The 15,805-nt window shown below is 44.1% G+C and overlaps 1 protein-coding gene across 1 annotated transcript in view; it reads right to left on the reverse strand.

Moving 5' to 3' along the window:
• Positions 1-15,805, reverse strand: part of NRBP1 (nuclear receptor binding protein 1) — a 228,668-nt gene that overhangs the window by 109,661 nt on the left and 103,202 nt on the right. The window contains exons 7-11 of the mRNA XM_069233574.1: positions 14,069-14,152; positions 12,017-12,075; positions 11,790-11,888; positions 10,350-10,482; positions 9,664-9,766 (exon numbers count right to left, since the gene is read on the reverse strand). Of these exons, the coding sequence (XP_069089675.1) occupies positions 9,664-9,766; positions 10,350-10,482; positions 11,790-11,888; positions 12,017-12,075; positions 14,069-14,152 (478 nt within the window). The remainder of the gene's footprint in view (positions 1-9,663; positions 9,767-10,349; positions 10,483-11,789; positions 11,889-12,016; positions 12,076-14,068; positions 14,153-15,805) is intronic.

A 15,805-nucleotide genomic window follows, 5' to 3' on the forward strand; every position in this document is an offset into this window, starting at 1 on the left:
TGGTTACCCCCCACCCCCAACTTTTTCCTGTCTATTAGTGTGTTAAGACTGTTTTCACTGGGATTCTGCTAACCAGGACCCCAGTGATTGCACCCTCTCCTGTAAATTTGGTTACTTAGGTACCCTTTAAACCCCACAATTGGCAGAATGGTGTACCTCTATAAGTCCCCAATATATGGTACTTAGATGCCCAGGGAAATGGTACACCATTTTTCCCTAGCTCTCCACGTCAAGAACGTTACAATTGCACAGCTCTGCATGCGACTCCGTCTGACATCACCAGAGCCATAATAACTCCTCGCCAGCGTGCTGACGTCAGTTTCACCATTATTTTACTGTGCACTGTGCCTTCAAGGCGAACGGGTGAATACTGACATTGCAAGTACAACACGTGCTAACTCAGTAAACACACACACGTGTTTATATATATACACACACTAAGATAAATGTATATTTATAATTGTTTTTTTATATAATACACAAACTATCAATAACATTAACAGCAGTCTTGGTATGACCAGACTGGCAATGGGGAGGCGGGTGGGACTGAGGGAATCCACAGGTAGCTACTGTATCCACCACAAAAAAAAAAGTTCTAATGGATACACCTGTATATTACTCACCTTACGAATAGAATCGCAAAGCAGTCCCGCATTCGGAGGTAGGTACCCGACTGGTCAAACCAAGAAGTCCTGCAAAACAGAACAGGCAAAAAGGCCATCTCTCCTAACTTCCAAGTCTAAGCAATAATGCTTTGCGAAAGTGTGGAGGTAAGCCCAAGTCGCTGCCTTACAAATATCAGCAACCGGCACACGTCTAGCCAAAGTGGCAGACGTAGACCTAGAGGAATGGGCCCTAATGCCCTCAAGGTGAACATTCTTTGCTAGTGAAAAGCAAATCTTTATGCAAAGAACGACCTACCTTGAAAGAGTCCTTGTAGACAGCTTTGCCCTTAATTTTGCCTACATATTCGATGAAGAGCTGATCATCAATTCTGAAGTCTGTCCTTTCTATGTAGAAACTCTGGGCCCTTCTCGGATCCAAGCGATGCAGCCTTTCCTCCTCCTTTGATGGATGGGGAGGAGGGAAACAGGACGGAAGAGTTAGATTGTCCCAGATGGAAGGGAGTGACTACCTTAGGAAGGAAACCCGCCCAGGTTCTCAGCACCACCGTATCAGCAGGAAAAGGTAGTAAAAGGTGGTTTCACACTAAGAGCCGGAAGCTCACTCATGTCTAGCCGAAGTGATGGCTGTTAGACAAACTGTCTTAAAAACTAAAAGCCTCAAGAGGCAAGTATGCATAGGCTCAAACGGTGAACCCATCAAAAAAGTAAAAACTAAAATTAAATCCCACTGAGGCTTTACAAATGGAGTGGGAGTAAACTTGTTCGATAACCCTTTAATTAAACTAAGAGCTACAGGGGACTTAAATAAGGAAGGCTGATCAGGAAGGCAAAGAAAAGCCCACAGCACTGATAAATAGCCTTTTGCTGACAACTGTGCAACCATTCTGTGCCGAGGAAAATGCAAACTGCAAAATATCAGATAAATGGGCCTTTAAGGGATTAATCTGTGTCTCTCCACACCAGTAACAAATTTCGCCCATCTATTGGCATAGACAGTCTTGGTGGAGGGTCTGGCTAATAAAACATCCACCACTTCTGGAGGGATAGAAAATAAACAAAAAACACTCAGATTGTCCCGTTCAATCTCCAGGAATGTAGGTGCAGGCTCTGGAAGTGGGGGGTGTAGAACCTGCCCCTTTGACTGCAGGAGTAGGTCTACCCTGTGAGGCAGGCAGAGCGGACGGCACAGTGAGTTGAAGGTCTGTGTACCACACTCTTATTGGCCAATCCTGAGCTATTTACATGACTTGGGCCCGTTCCTGGCTAATCTTCCTCAGAACTCAAAGGAATCCGGGGTATGGGAGGAAATGCGTAAAGCAGTTGGTCACTCCAGGTCAGTTAAAACATCTCCCAAAGCCCCCTGCATCGGATACTGGAGGCTGCAGAACAACAGGCAGTGTGCATTCTTGTGAGGGGCAAACAGGTCTATCTGAGGTGCTCCCCACATCCGGGAGATGTGAAGAACCACGTCCGGGTGGAGATACCACTCGTAAACGGGCGAGTTGCCGACAGACTGTCCGCAAGCACGTTTAGAACACCGACCAGATGGTTTGCTACTACGCAAATCTGATTGTCCTGCACCCCAGGACCAGAGCCACAGAGCCTCTCTGCAGAGAAGGTATGACCCTACTCCTCCCCGCTTGATGTACCACATCGCAGTAGTGTTGTCTGTCAAGACTTGTACCAACTGACCGCAAATGGATGGAAGGAAGGCCTTGAGAGCCAGCCGTATTGCCTGCAGTTCTAACAGATTGGTCTCCAGTAGAGCAGATGTTTCACATCAAAGGCCTTTGATCTCAAGGTCCCCCAGATGAGCTCCCCACCCGAGTGGAAGCATCAGTTACGACTGCGGTCACCGGAGGTGGAAGACAAAACGACCTTCCTTGAGAGGTTGCAGTCTACAGTCCACCATCACAGATCCACCACAGCATCTCTGTAGATTGTTATCGACTCTTCCAGGTATCCCTTGTGTTGAAACCCCTGCTTGCAGTGGCACCAATGGAGAGCCCTAAGTGCCAACGTGCATGAGTGACCAACAGAATGCAGGAAGCGAACGGATGTAGGACCATAACAGTCGCTCCCTTTTGAAACATTGGAATCATCGCCTGAATTCTGTGTGTAGGAGGGGAGGCTCAATTCAATGCAGTGTCCAGTACTGCCCTATGAACAGGAAGCGCTGAGGGGGCTCCAGGTGAGACTTAGGCACGTTTACCATAAAGCCCAGGTTGAACAACTGGGTTGCCACATGCAGATGGTGCAGCATGAGCTCTGGGGAGCCGCCCTTTATCAGCCAATCGTCCAGGTAAGGGAATACAGATAGTCCCTTCCCTTATGAGGTCCGCTGCAACCACTGACATTACCTTCGTGAAGACTCAAGGTGCGGAAGCAAGACCAAAAGGAAGGACAGCAAACTGGTAGTGTTGCCACCCTACCGTGAACCGGAGATACTTCCTGTGCGACTTCAGAATAGGGATATAAAAATAAGCATCCTGTAAGTCGATACACCATCCAGTCTTTTGTTCAACGCAAGAAGCACCTGTGCTGGGGTCAGCATTTTGAACTTGTCCTGCTTGAGAAACCAATTTAAAATCCTCAGATCCAGGATAGGTCTCAAACAACCATTCTTCTTGGGAAATCAGGAAATACCTTGAGTAACATCCCTGGCCCTTTTCCTGCTCCGGCACCAACTTCACTGCACTTCTTAACAAAAGGGCATGCACCTCCTGCTGAAGTAACATAAGAGGCTCTTCTGTGTAAAATGAATGACAGGGAGGGGGGAGGGAACAACCTTTTCCCACTATGCTCAGCACCCAAAAGTGATGTAATTAACTCCAACTTGCGGAGAAAATGTAACAGCCTTCACCCTACGGGTAGAACATGGTGGTGAATGAAGTGAGAACTAGGGCGGCTTCCCTGGTTGGAATCCCCCAGAGGATGAGGCGGAAGGCTGCTGTGCAGCTCCTCGCATTCTAACTCTCCCAAGGCCACTATAGGACCTGTAGAGGGGGATGGCAGGCTGCTGAACATGTGACTGTTGCCTCCCACGAAAGGACAACCCACGGCCAAACCCTCTGAAACTTCAGAAAGATCTGAAGGGCGCAGAAGAAGCCTGAAGGCCCAAAGGTTTTGCAGTGGCCCTGCTATCCTTGAATCTTTCCAGGGCAGAGTCCGCCTTAGCCCCAAACAGCCTTACACCATCAGATGGGAAGTCCATCAACATAGCCTGAACATCAGAGGAAAAACCAGAACCTCTGAGCCAAGCATGCCTCCTAGTCTCAACATAAGTCCCCATAGCTCTAGCAGTGTCTATACCTGACTGAATCACCTGCTTTGCTGCCGCTTGACTGTCCTGCAACAGTTCACTAAAATGCCCCTGAACATACTCTGGCTATTTTGGGACAACTTTGTTTGCTGTATCCATTAGGGCATAGATATATCGCCCCAGTACACTCAGAGGATTTTAAGGCAATGCTTCCGGAGCAGCACTTCTTAGCAGGCTACTCCATACACTTCGACTCCCTATTCAATGGTGTTGTAGGGAACGATCCAAGAGCAAACCTTTCAGAACAAGAAGCTTGCACCACCGAGCTCTCTGGTGTTGGGACAAACTGTGGATCACCTGGGGCACCCTTGTACCTTCTGGCTACCGTCTTAGAAACCGCAGGTGTAGTAACTGGTTTCCTCCATAGCTCTAATATGGGCTCTGTCAGGGCATCATTGAAAGGGAGGAGGGGCTCAGAAGAGGAAGCCGTTGGATGCAAAACCTCTGTCAAAATATTGGTCTTTAACACCGATGCAGGAAGTGTTAAGTCCAAAAATTCTGTTGCCTTCCTTATCACCGCATGGTATGTAGTCGCTTCTGCTGTGAGTTCACCTCCAGGGGATAAAAGCTCCCACTCAGGGGACGTATCTGAACCACTAGCAGAGTAAGCCCTGCAAATCACCTGAAGGCCCCGGGATTTCTCCTTCCTCCAATAGCTGTTTTTGATACTGTTGCTCAATGTCCTTCTCATCTCAGCCAGGACTCCAAACACAGCATCAAGGAAAGTTGAGCGACATTGAAGACGCAGGCTTTGAATAAGGCAACACCGGTGGAGGAGGGGAGGGAGGCAAATCCACACCCCACACCGATCGGGATCCATCCAGCGCCGGAATCAACTCAGTCGGCGCCATCATCTGAGGTCGAGGTGGTGACATCGGCACCGAGCCAACATCCTTGCAAGGAGTTTCTGGTAAAAAAGGGCATAAATGGAGCCTGCTTATCTGGCACCAGCGACCCCATTGTGAAAGCCAACGGCCCCCGTGGGACGAGCAGGTGCACCAGAGGGGACTACTGCCCTATTAAAAATGCTAAAGATAGCATTGAGGAATAAAGACGGATCTGCTCCTGGAGCTGGGAAGGCGGGATACTCTTGTTCCCCTTGCAGTGGCTGAACTGGATCAGTCGCTCGAACTCAACACTCCTGACCTGAGAAGTTGCAGGATAAAAATGAGCTGTTGGACTTGCTGGGGACTCAGATCTCGATCAAAGTTGGCTCCGGAGACAGACAAGGGGACACAGTGGGGCTGATCTCCCAAGTCATGCTGTGCTGTCTCGTGGAGACAGAGACCAATCTCAGGATGAACGATGCTGTGACTCACGCCGTCGGTGTCGCTTCTTAGAGGAGACCTCAGAGATCTGTGAGGCGAAGTGTCCGGTGCCCTCGACCTTCGGCGACCTCTTCTCCTTAGCTTTGGCGAGGAAAAGCTTAGCCTCTTTCCTTCACAGCTTATAGATTCATATGCTGGCAGGACAAGCAACCTGCGACATAGTGATCAGACACCAGAGGTAAATCAGTCACAGACGTGGCCTCCGCCCTCGATAGAAGGTTCAAAACCGGATTTCTCCGGTTGAGATAAAGTAGCAATACAAGACAATTCCTTCAGTTGAGAAACTACAGAGAGTTAGGAAAACCATTAGCGTCGAAGATGCAGAAAAACAAAGGGAACTGACAGCAGCATGCCAGCGAGGACTTCTTATGGCTCCGGTGATGTCAGACGAGTTGCGTGCGAAGCCGTGCAATTGTGACGTCCTTGTTGACGTGGAGAGATATAGAGAAATCATTTCTGTCAAATGCTGGCGCATTGGGATAATTCGTAAGGTTAGGAATCCACAGGTAGTTGTATCCATCAGCAATTCCATGCACTCTGGGTGCTCCCCCAACCTCCTCCAGGCCAGCTTCCTATATCCTCTAGCACTGTGTATGTGTGTATATATATATATACACACATACACACACACTCCCTAAGGCAGGGTGCATTATATTGCACATGTGGATATATCTGCAAGAGCAGATATGCTACTGCTAAGTCTTCGCCGATTCTTAGACATAGTGAGTGGACAGGGAAGTCATTTAAGAGCATGTGCTGGACACTGGTCAATACGAGTTCCCCAGCTACCTGATGGCTTCACTGAAACTAGGGAAGTTTGTTGTCACACTGGTGGATTTATAAATGCATCAATCACTGGATTTGTAAAGTGTGGCTTATCACACCTGGGGGCATCCAGGTGCTCAGGACAGTCACTGTGTCCAACCTATTCCTCAAAGAGCCACATCTTGAGCTTTTTCCTGAAGTAGAGGAGTGTGTGAGGTGTGAAGGTGGTACATGCACCCAGCCAGCACCTTAGGGGTGCCTCCCCCCCCCCCAAACAAAAAAAATAATAAACCTACCATCTATCCATGCACTGGATGACTAGTTTCAACTAGCCTACCACCGACAGACTGGTTTCTGACACCACCCGACCTTCCTTTTACCTTCATTGTACACACATGTAGACAGTACTTTAGTCCTTAGTGCGCTGCAATTTGTTTTGAAGCAATATATTTTTATTGGTACACATGCACCAAGCACACTAGACTTTCAGTAAAGAATGGATGGAGGGAAGAAACTGGCTAACAAATGGAATGAGACTAGGTAAGAGATCACAGTTTTAATTGAGAAGTAAGAGGAAAGAGTCTGCCCCCTAACAGAGCTGGGAGTGGAGGTATGTGGAGGACCAGGACCCTAATAGGGCCTCTCAATCTACATATCCTAACATTAATGCAGAGAAGAGTAGGAAAGTAGAACGGAACTAATGGACAGAGATGGCAGTGACCATGCTCCAATGGATCATGGAAACCAAACCTTAGCTGTAATAGGAGACAACAGGAGGTAGTGTAAGGGGGAGGATGTGGGGAGAGGGCCCTGGCACTAGCTGACTTTGGTCAGGGGGAGAATCGAAAGCCATGGTACTATTAGTAGAGGTGAGGGGGACTACAAAGAGACCGTGGCCAGAAGTGCTATAATACAGCATGGAACTAGTCAAGAGTGAAGGAAGATGTGCAATAATGGAAGGGAACTAGGAAAGAAAGATGTCCTGTCCCTAACGAAGAGGGAAGAGGTCATGAACGTAACTACCTCTAATGCAGAAATGTACGGCACGAAAAAAAAATCAGAAACACCAGCAGCACTATAAAGCTCTACATTCATGCTGGGGTTTCCAAGCTAGAGCCTTACTTATCCCGCTCCTATCACAGAACTACAGTATTTAATGCTGGAAAATGCTCACGTTTTCACTTTCATTTGAAGCCCACTAACTGTGCTATATTTTGTGATGACTTTTCATAATCTACCACTTGTGTACAACTGCGCACGTACCCTTCATCTCAGTGATATACAGCAAAACACATCATGGACAGACTAGCTCCCATTCCCTGGTGTATTGGGTAATCAGACAAGCACCCTACATGCCCACAGTGACCAAGGACTTCAACACCATTACCTAGGAACATCTGATGTAGCTTGACAAAAGACCTCATAGCCAGACAACTTAATTACGATGCCAGGACCTGAACCCTCAGCAGTAACTTAAAGCTTCTAATTTTTGGTCTGCGGAAATATGACCAAAAGGGCACACGTACCCAATCACAATGATTTTTTATTAGGCAGCTCAGGGTAAAAAAACATGGTGCCCTGTTAACTTGGAGTAGACTGCCAACTGTACTCAAACCACGAAGTGGCCAACAAAAGCACACTAAAGGGCCCACATATGCAAAGAACAATCTATTCCAAAACCAGCTCTACAGAAGTAAACATTAAAAACGAGTATTCAAATCTTTGCATAGTGAGAGGCACATTTCATTTACTTTATGTCAATATTAACACCTTATAAAAGCTTCAGAGCATATAAGAACAACAAAGATATTATGCCACAGATGTAATCAACTGACACAATGACAGTTTTATGGATCTGGAACCGTTCTAACATACAGGGAGTGCAGAATTATTAGGCAAGTTGTATTTTTGAGGATTAATTTTATTATTGAACAACAACCATGTTCTCAATGAACCCAAAAAACTCATTAATATCAAAACTGAATATTTTTGGAAGTAGTTTTTAGTTTGTTTTTAGTTTTAGCTATGTTAGGGGGATATCTGTGTGTGCAGGTGACTATCACTGTGCATAATTATTAGGCAACTTAACAAAAAAATATATATACCCATTTCAATTATTTATCATTACCAGTGAAACCAATATAACATCTCAACATTCACAAATATACATTTCTGACATTCAAAAACAAAACAAAAACAAATCAGTGACCAATATAGCCACCTTTCTTTGCAAGGACACTCAAAAGCCTGCCATCCATGGATTCTGTCAGTGTTTTGATCTGTTCACCATCAACATTGTGTGCAGCAGCAACCACAGCCTCCCAGACACTGTTCAGAGAGGTGTACTGTTTTCCCTCCTTGTAAATCTCACATTTGATGATGGACCACAGGTTCTCAATGGGGTTCAGATCAGGTGAACAAGGAGGCCATGTCATTAGATTTCCTTCTTTTATACCCTTTCTTGCCAGCCACGCTGTGGAGTACTTGGACGCGTGTGATGGAGCATTGTCCTGCATGAAAATCATGTTTTTCTTGAAGGATGCAGACTTCTTCCTGTACCACTGCTTGAAGAAGGTGTCTTCCAGGAACTGGCAGTAGGACTGGGAGTTGAGCTTGACTCCATCCTCAACCCGAAAAGGCCCCACAAGCTCATCTTTGATGATACCAGCCCAAACCAGTACTCCACCTCCACCTTGCTGGCGTCTGAGTCGGACTGGACCTCTCTGCCCTTTACCAATCCAGCCACGGGCACATCCATCTGGCCCATCAAGACTCACTCTCATTTCATCAGTCCATAAAACCTTAGAAAAATCAGTCTTGAGATATTTCTTGGCCCAGTCTTGACGTTTCAGCTTGTGTGTCTTGTTCAGTGGTGGTCGTCTTTCAGCCTTTCTTACCTTGGCCATGTCTCTGAGTATTGCACACCTTGTGCTTTTGGGCACTCCAGTGATGTTGCAGCTCTGAAATATGGCCAAACTGGTGGCAAGTGGCATCGTGGCAGCTGCACGCTTGACTTTTCTCAGTTCATGGGCAGTTATTTTGCGCCTTGGTTTTTCCACACGCTTCTTGCGACCCTGTTGACTATTTTGAATGAAACGCTTGATTGTTCGATGATCACGCTTCAGAAGCTTTGCAATTTTAAGAGTGCTGCATCCCTCTGCAAGATATCTCACTATTTTTGACTTTTCTGAGCCTGTCAAGTCCTTCTTTTGACCCATTTTGCCCAAGGAAAGGAAGTTGCCTAATAATTATGCACACCTGATATAGGGTGTTGATGTCATTAGACCACACCCCTTCTCATTACAGAGATGCACATCACCGTATATGCTTAATTGGTAGTAGGCTTTCGAGCCTATACAGCTTGGAGTAAGACAACATGCATAAAGAGGATGATGTGGTCAAAATACTCATTTGCCTAATAATTCTGCACTCCCTGTACTTTGACTCTTCCTGATGTTGGAATTAGTTAAATCTGTTGAAAACCAAAATTGGGAGTACGGTAAAGCCAAGCATCATGAACTAGCAATGTAATGCATATAAAGTCACAATGCACAAACCAACTTCCTAGATTATTCCCCAACCCCCTTATTGCCCCCGCTTTAAAAAGAAATCAAACACTTACATCATGCGCACTCCTTCCCTGCCAGGGTGCACAATTTCTGCCAGGACTGCACTCATGTCCAGGTTTTTGGTCCTTTCTTCTAAGGCATTTTCTGGGATCATATCTAAACAAAGAAAGATGGTCTCAAAACAGCAGCTGCATCAGTATATCTATGATAATGTGACTACACTACATACGTTAGATACATAAATCACTTTTGTTAATTCTAGCCCTCAAAACTCAAACCCCCATATTTGGGACTGGGAACCCATCCACTGACCAATACCAGAATCCTAGACCAGTGGTTCCCAACCTGTGGTCCAGGGACCCCTGGGGGTCCGCGAAGCCTTCTCAGGGGGTCCGTGACTGCTTAGAAAATTAAAAAATATTAACAAATATTGACAAATTAGTTCCCCAGCTTCCAGTAATGACTCAGGCGGGGGTCCCCCAGATCCCAATGGTGATTCAGTGGGGGTCTCTGGGTTCCATTAATGTTAAAATGGGGGTCCACATAAATCAAAAGGTTCGGAACCACTGTCCTAGACAACAGATTTTGGCAACCACAATATTAGACTGCTTCACTTCCTTAATAGCTCCAAATAAAAGCTCATGGCATATCCAAAGTCTGCAGTACAAAGTCCCAACAGATTACTTTTATTAAGAAGACACTAAAGTTGACAGGGTTCACCCACTGCCAGTCTACTCACGCTGGTGACCCACAATGCAGTGGGCTGCTAGTAACTTTAATGAGGGCACTTCAAACAAGGCTTGATGGAAGAGCAGTTCTCGGGCTGTTGGGCGTTTGTTGGGATCAGTTTCCAAACATTTCTGAATAAACTCCTGAAAAGCAAGCATCCTCACATTACTGTAAGCTTGTTTAATATTTTATCGCTGCACCAACCAAATAAACTCATGGTACTTTAGGCACTGACCCTCCCAAGAGCAGAAGAGGGTCTGCAAAGGATGTCACTTCAGGCTTCGTGTCATTTTGTTTTTTTTAGACAACACAGATGAAATGTCACATTTTGCCACACCACTGATTCAAGCATCAACTTGCTGCGACAATAATAGTTAACTACTTTTGATGCGCGTCTTTATATAAACTATGCCAAGAGCAACCAGAAGCCATTTGGGTACCTCATAAATATTAGAAAAGGAGATTAGCATTTTTCAGATTATGTAGTCTAGAGCACCATTATTTTATTTTTGGCTGGTTTTACTGCATTCCCATTCAATATGGCAAAACACCCAAGCTCTATGGCAGAATAGGTCTCCTGTCTCTGATTTTAAGACCTAGGATGTGTGCTCCAATCCCAGGTGACAAACTGCACCCACAAAGATGCATCTATTTGGCAAATTTTATATTAATGTTTGAAAAAGGCCATACCAAAATACTCATCTATACCAGCTGTACTATGATAATACATGTGTCCTCTAGCTATACAGCAGGAAATATGTCAGCTATGTCACAAAGGAAAAGGTAAATTAACTAAATGCAGTTTCTCACCCATGCGTATGTTAGCCGGCACTAGCTTTTTATTAGCGTTCTGACATTACATATTTGACTGAATTGCCAAATATAAAACGTCCATAAAAATATCAAGAGCACATTTTAGTTTGGTTATGAAGCAAAAAATAAGAAAGGCTTTTGCAATCTCAATTATATTGCAATGACCATTACCTGGGCATGGCAATCATCCACACTGCAGGCTCAGGTTTAAGAGTTGCTGAACACCAGTATCTTCAAACAGCCTGTTGGACTGGGACAAAGGTCATCCCAAAGGGCTCAGCAGGAAATGCTGCTGGTCACAAAGCCTGGTCATGCGCTCACAACCTACTAGTCACAGCCAGACATCATATCCCTTGGGCTCAAAGGAAAGGGATACTGACTGCAGGGCACTGTCAAAGTAGGGGCATGGCCAAATGTTGAGAAGCAAACGCTCAAGAAACAGTTTTCCCTGATTATTTATACGCTCACCAGAAGAGTGCCTCTTAGAACACACAGAAGATTCAAGTACTTCCTTTGTTAGACCCATAGCCTGATCCATACCCATGTGCTAATCCACTTTCTCCCTTGTATTCAATATTTCCACATGCCTTCAAGCAATGTGCAACTAGCAAACAAGTTCCTGGTCTTTCATACTCACTCTTTGCAGGATATCTTCTAGTGACTGGATTGCATTGTTGATTGCCTCTTGGGGCACATACGAAGATTCTCCATTTCCCTGAATCTCCAGCACAGCCATCTGGTAGGACAATCACAAATACATTAATGCTGGAGATGTGTGGCATAATCACTCTTTCGGCCAGTGCTAGTCCCTCTCCCACACAAAATCGCAGGGTTGACAGCTCATAATATATGCAGGCAGCTCACCTCTAGAGCACACATTCCAAAGGAGTAAATGTCCACTGCAGTCGTCACATTGGCAACCTCTGAAACAAAGGAAAAGCTGGCTCAGCTCTCAGACTTCAGCAACCATAAAGCCTACACCGGCATAGGCCCTGAAGACTACAGTGTACAATGGCGAGTACCAAGTTTAAGTCTAAACTGCTTTAGAGAACTTGTATAATGTATTTTTTATTGATATTTCACTACTAGCAAACCTTGTTTTGTAACAATATAACTAAGGTTGAAACTAAACTACAGTATGCTTACATAAAAAAAATATGACTGTGCTAAGGAAGTTGCAGACAGATTCGTTTTCATTCTGCCTCTATGTTTAATACTGCAAACCTACCCCTAGTATTTACATACTGGCATAGATCGTGATGATTTTGTAGATACTGAAATCGAAACAGCATTGTCTTAAAACAATAACTTCCATTAATACCCAGAATTTTTAACTAAATATACAATGGTGCCACACTGGCTCTGTAAATATACAACTGTTCCAGACTACTCCATTTCATCTTCTCCCCAAGTGTGGCCAAGACCATAGCTCAGAGGGGTTTTTTTCCAACCAAGAAATCTTAAAAGTGCAAGCCTGCCAATGTATTACCATTCCATCACTGGATAGATACTCTGACACCAACCAACAGCTATGGCTCCCAGTTACCCCAAAACGAAGACTAAGAGCTACTCCTGCAGTGCGTAGTTCATTTTCCCACAGCATTACTTCTGAAGGACGTTACACTGCTCTAGGCAGGAGTCAGAAACCATTCTTTTGTGTACATCGCCTCAAACAAACAATACGGGAAAGATTAGACTGGTTCTTTAGTCACTGCAAGTACCTATTAATACCTCGTGCAAGCACAGCTCACTACTCTAGTATACAATTCCCTTGCCATCCCATTTTGGGAAGAGGTATCAGAAAGGTATGGGGGGAATTAGGATTTCATTTGTTTGCTAAAATTTAACAGCATTGAGGATATACCGCAACACGGTATCCTATTACTGCTATACGGGCTTGCGAGTAAAGGTGGTATGGCAGGTGATAGCTAACCTACAGTCTTAAATTCTTAGGCATGCCATTTGTCAAAGAAAGCTAATACAAGCAGCTGGGCATACTCGCTCATTAGATGTTGGGATTTGGAACTCTTTGCTGCACAACTTCCAAGTAGAAAAATACCTTAATTTTTGTAGGACACTAAATACATGGTTAATTTTACAAAACGTACCCACTGCTATTTATTCATCACAAAGCAGGCACCAGCAATAACTCCCTCACCTAGTAAAGCTGTACTTGAAACAGGATTAGACGTTTAAGACCCACCAGTGTCAGACTTGGTTAAAAGACCACTTAATTTGATATTTTCTAGCTCACATTCAGCTTAATTCCACAGTATAACTCTGCTGTAACGAAGTTCTGAGGTTCAAGAGTGGCTATTTTCTAAGATGTTTCCAGACTTAGAGCACAGCACCACCCGTGACAGCATTTTTTTTTATTTATTTTTTTTACAGTAAACTCATCTCAACTATATGGTGCAGCAGTTTAGAGCAAGCTTGGTGAATACAAGTCACAAATATGACAACACCACAAGTAGACAACCAGCAAAAGCACTTGACAACTGGCAATGTGGAAAAAACATGCAGCTAATGGCTGCACAGTATCAGTGTCAGTAAATCTTAACAGTATTGCTTCAAGTTATAACAGAAAAGGGGACAAAGCAGAGGAAAATCCATGTATTAACTAACAAAGGGTACTAGTTGATAATTGTTAACATGCTGCAGGCTCAGCAATTCACTAAGCAGTTGCTGACTCTTGCCCATGGCTCTGGGTGGGTAGTCCAGGAGCAGGGCCAACAAGAAAACAGTGCTCTTTGAACAAAGGTAAGGAAAAATTGGTGAAAGATGTTAGTATATTTCCAGAGGTATCCATACTGCACCAATACGTAATGCGAACAGTAGCTGGACCACCGCCTTTCGGGCACCTAGCAATACATCATCAGGTGCATACGTCGTACAAATAAGTGTGTCCTGACCCACCTCCATACTCTGGTGCAAAGAAATGCAGGTTCTTCTGCTCCTCTCGGCATGTCTTCACATGATTGTTGATTGTGTCAGGCGCCACTGAAAGAGACAAGCAGACTTCAGCATGTCAGGAAAAAAAAAACTGCAGAACTGCAGTGAGTCCTATACATAAAAGAATACCACAACCTGTTGATAAGATTTCATTCTAACAGCAGCCTATGGCATTAATTTAGCTAAAAAGCAGTCCGTGAACATTACCATCTGTAAATTAGTACAAACCAGCCCCTGTCACATATCCTTCCTGAGCCCTCATCTATACTAATGGCAGTCTCTCAAGTCAGCCACTCATGCACCTCTGGCACAAAGTCTGAGCCAACAGCTGTTGACGGAAAATAATCCTTAAAGACCCTCAGAACAACTCATCCCTAGCTAACTGCTTCCCCCCATCTCCAATGCTATTATAATCCTTACCAGAAAAACATAATAGTACACCTTTTGTTGCACAGTTGATAGTCTTGGTATTATTTTGCCAAAATAGTGGATGGCAAATATTTAGATTTGTTCTCCAGTAATTTCCGTAATACAGAAAATGGCTGAAGTATGTCAAGTAATCACTCAATGTACATCAAAATATTACATCAGGACAACCACCACAGGAAATGCAGAAAAGAACCCTCTAATAAGAAACATACAGGAACTCGGACCACAGAACTCAAGGTCAGAACTACAAGCACACAATGCCCACCCACCGCCTCCCCCCAAAAAAGATTAATATGGGAGGATGCATCTATATTTCACTCAACTCTCAACCCCTGGGCCACTTCAGGCCAGGTCAACACATGCAATGATGTCTACCATTTTCTCCTGTGGTTATTATAGGAAGCAAGGCATGGTCCTTTATAGCCTAAGAAACTGCTATGTTCAGTGATGTTATAGTTAGGTCGGGTTATGATGCTTTAATGCATGTTAAAAGAACAAAAAAAAACAGGTAAAGTATAGTTATGATCATCTCTGCAATCCACAACTCACACAAGTCATGCAAACCATAAATTCCATATTAAATTCATCACTTACAACCTCACTATATTTACAGCAATAAGGAACACTCAAAAGCACAACTTCATTAAATAACATACTCAAGCCAATACAAAATATATTCAAAGTCCTCTCATTGAAAGTGTTAACAGTAATGTAATCGGACTTGTAAAATCATTTGACATCTGTAGCTGCATCAGTTACATGAGGGAGGTCATGAGCACTGCATTCAGTGCGACAGCCATAGTTTGCATGGCTTTTCTGCAAGTTAAGGATTGCGGTTTATTAAATTTTTTTATACTCCACTGAAATTACACATCATTGGCCAAATCCCATATTTACTCATTTCTAATCAGGGACTTGGACAGTTTTCATTTCAGAAAGGGCCTTTAAGGAGAAAGGTTCTCTCGTGTACCTTGATTATCTTAAATGTAAATGGTAAAAAGAGATAATACTAATGCTCTATTTTGTGGTAGTGTGTCGAGCAGTAGGCTTATCCAAGGAGTAGTGTTAAGCATTTGTTGTACATACACATAGACAATAAATGAGGTACACACACTCAGACAAATCCAGCCAATAGGTTTTGTATAGAAAAATATATTTTCTTAGTTTATTTTAAGAACCACAGGTTCAAATTTAACATGTAATATCTTGTTTGAAAGGGATTGCAGGTAAGTACATTAGGAACTTTGAATCATTTCAATTGCATGTATACTT

Source organism: Pleurodeles waltl, chromosome 5 (assembly GCF_031143425.1).
Source record: "Pleurodeles waltl isolate 20211129_DDA chromosome 5, aPleWal1.hap1.20221129, whole genome shotgun sequence".
Classification (NCBI taxonomy): domain Eukaryota; kingdom Metazoa; phylum Chordata; class Amphibia; order Caudata; family Salamandridae; genus Pleurodeles; species Pleurodeles waltl.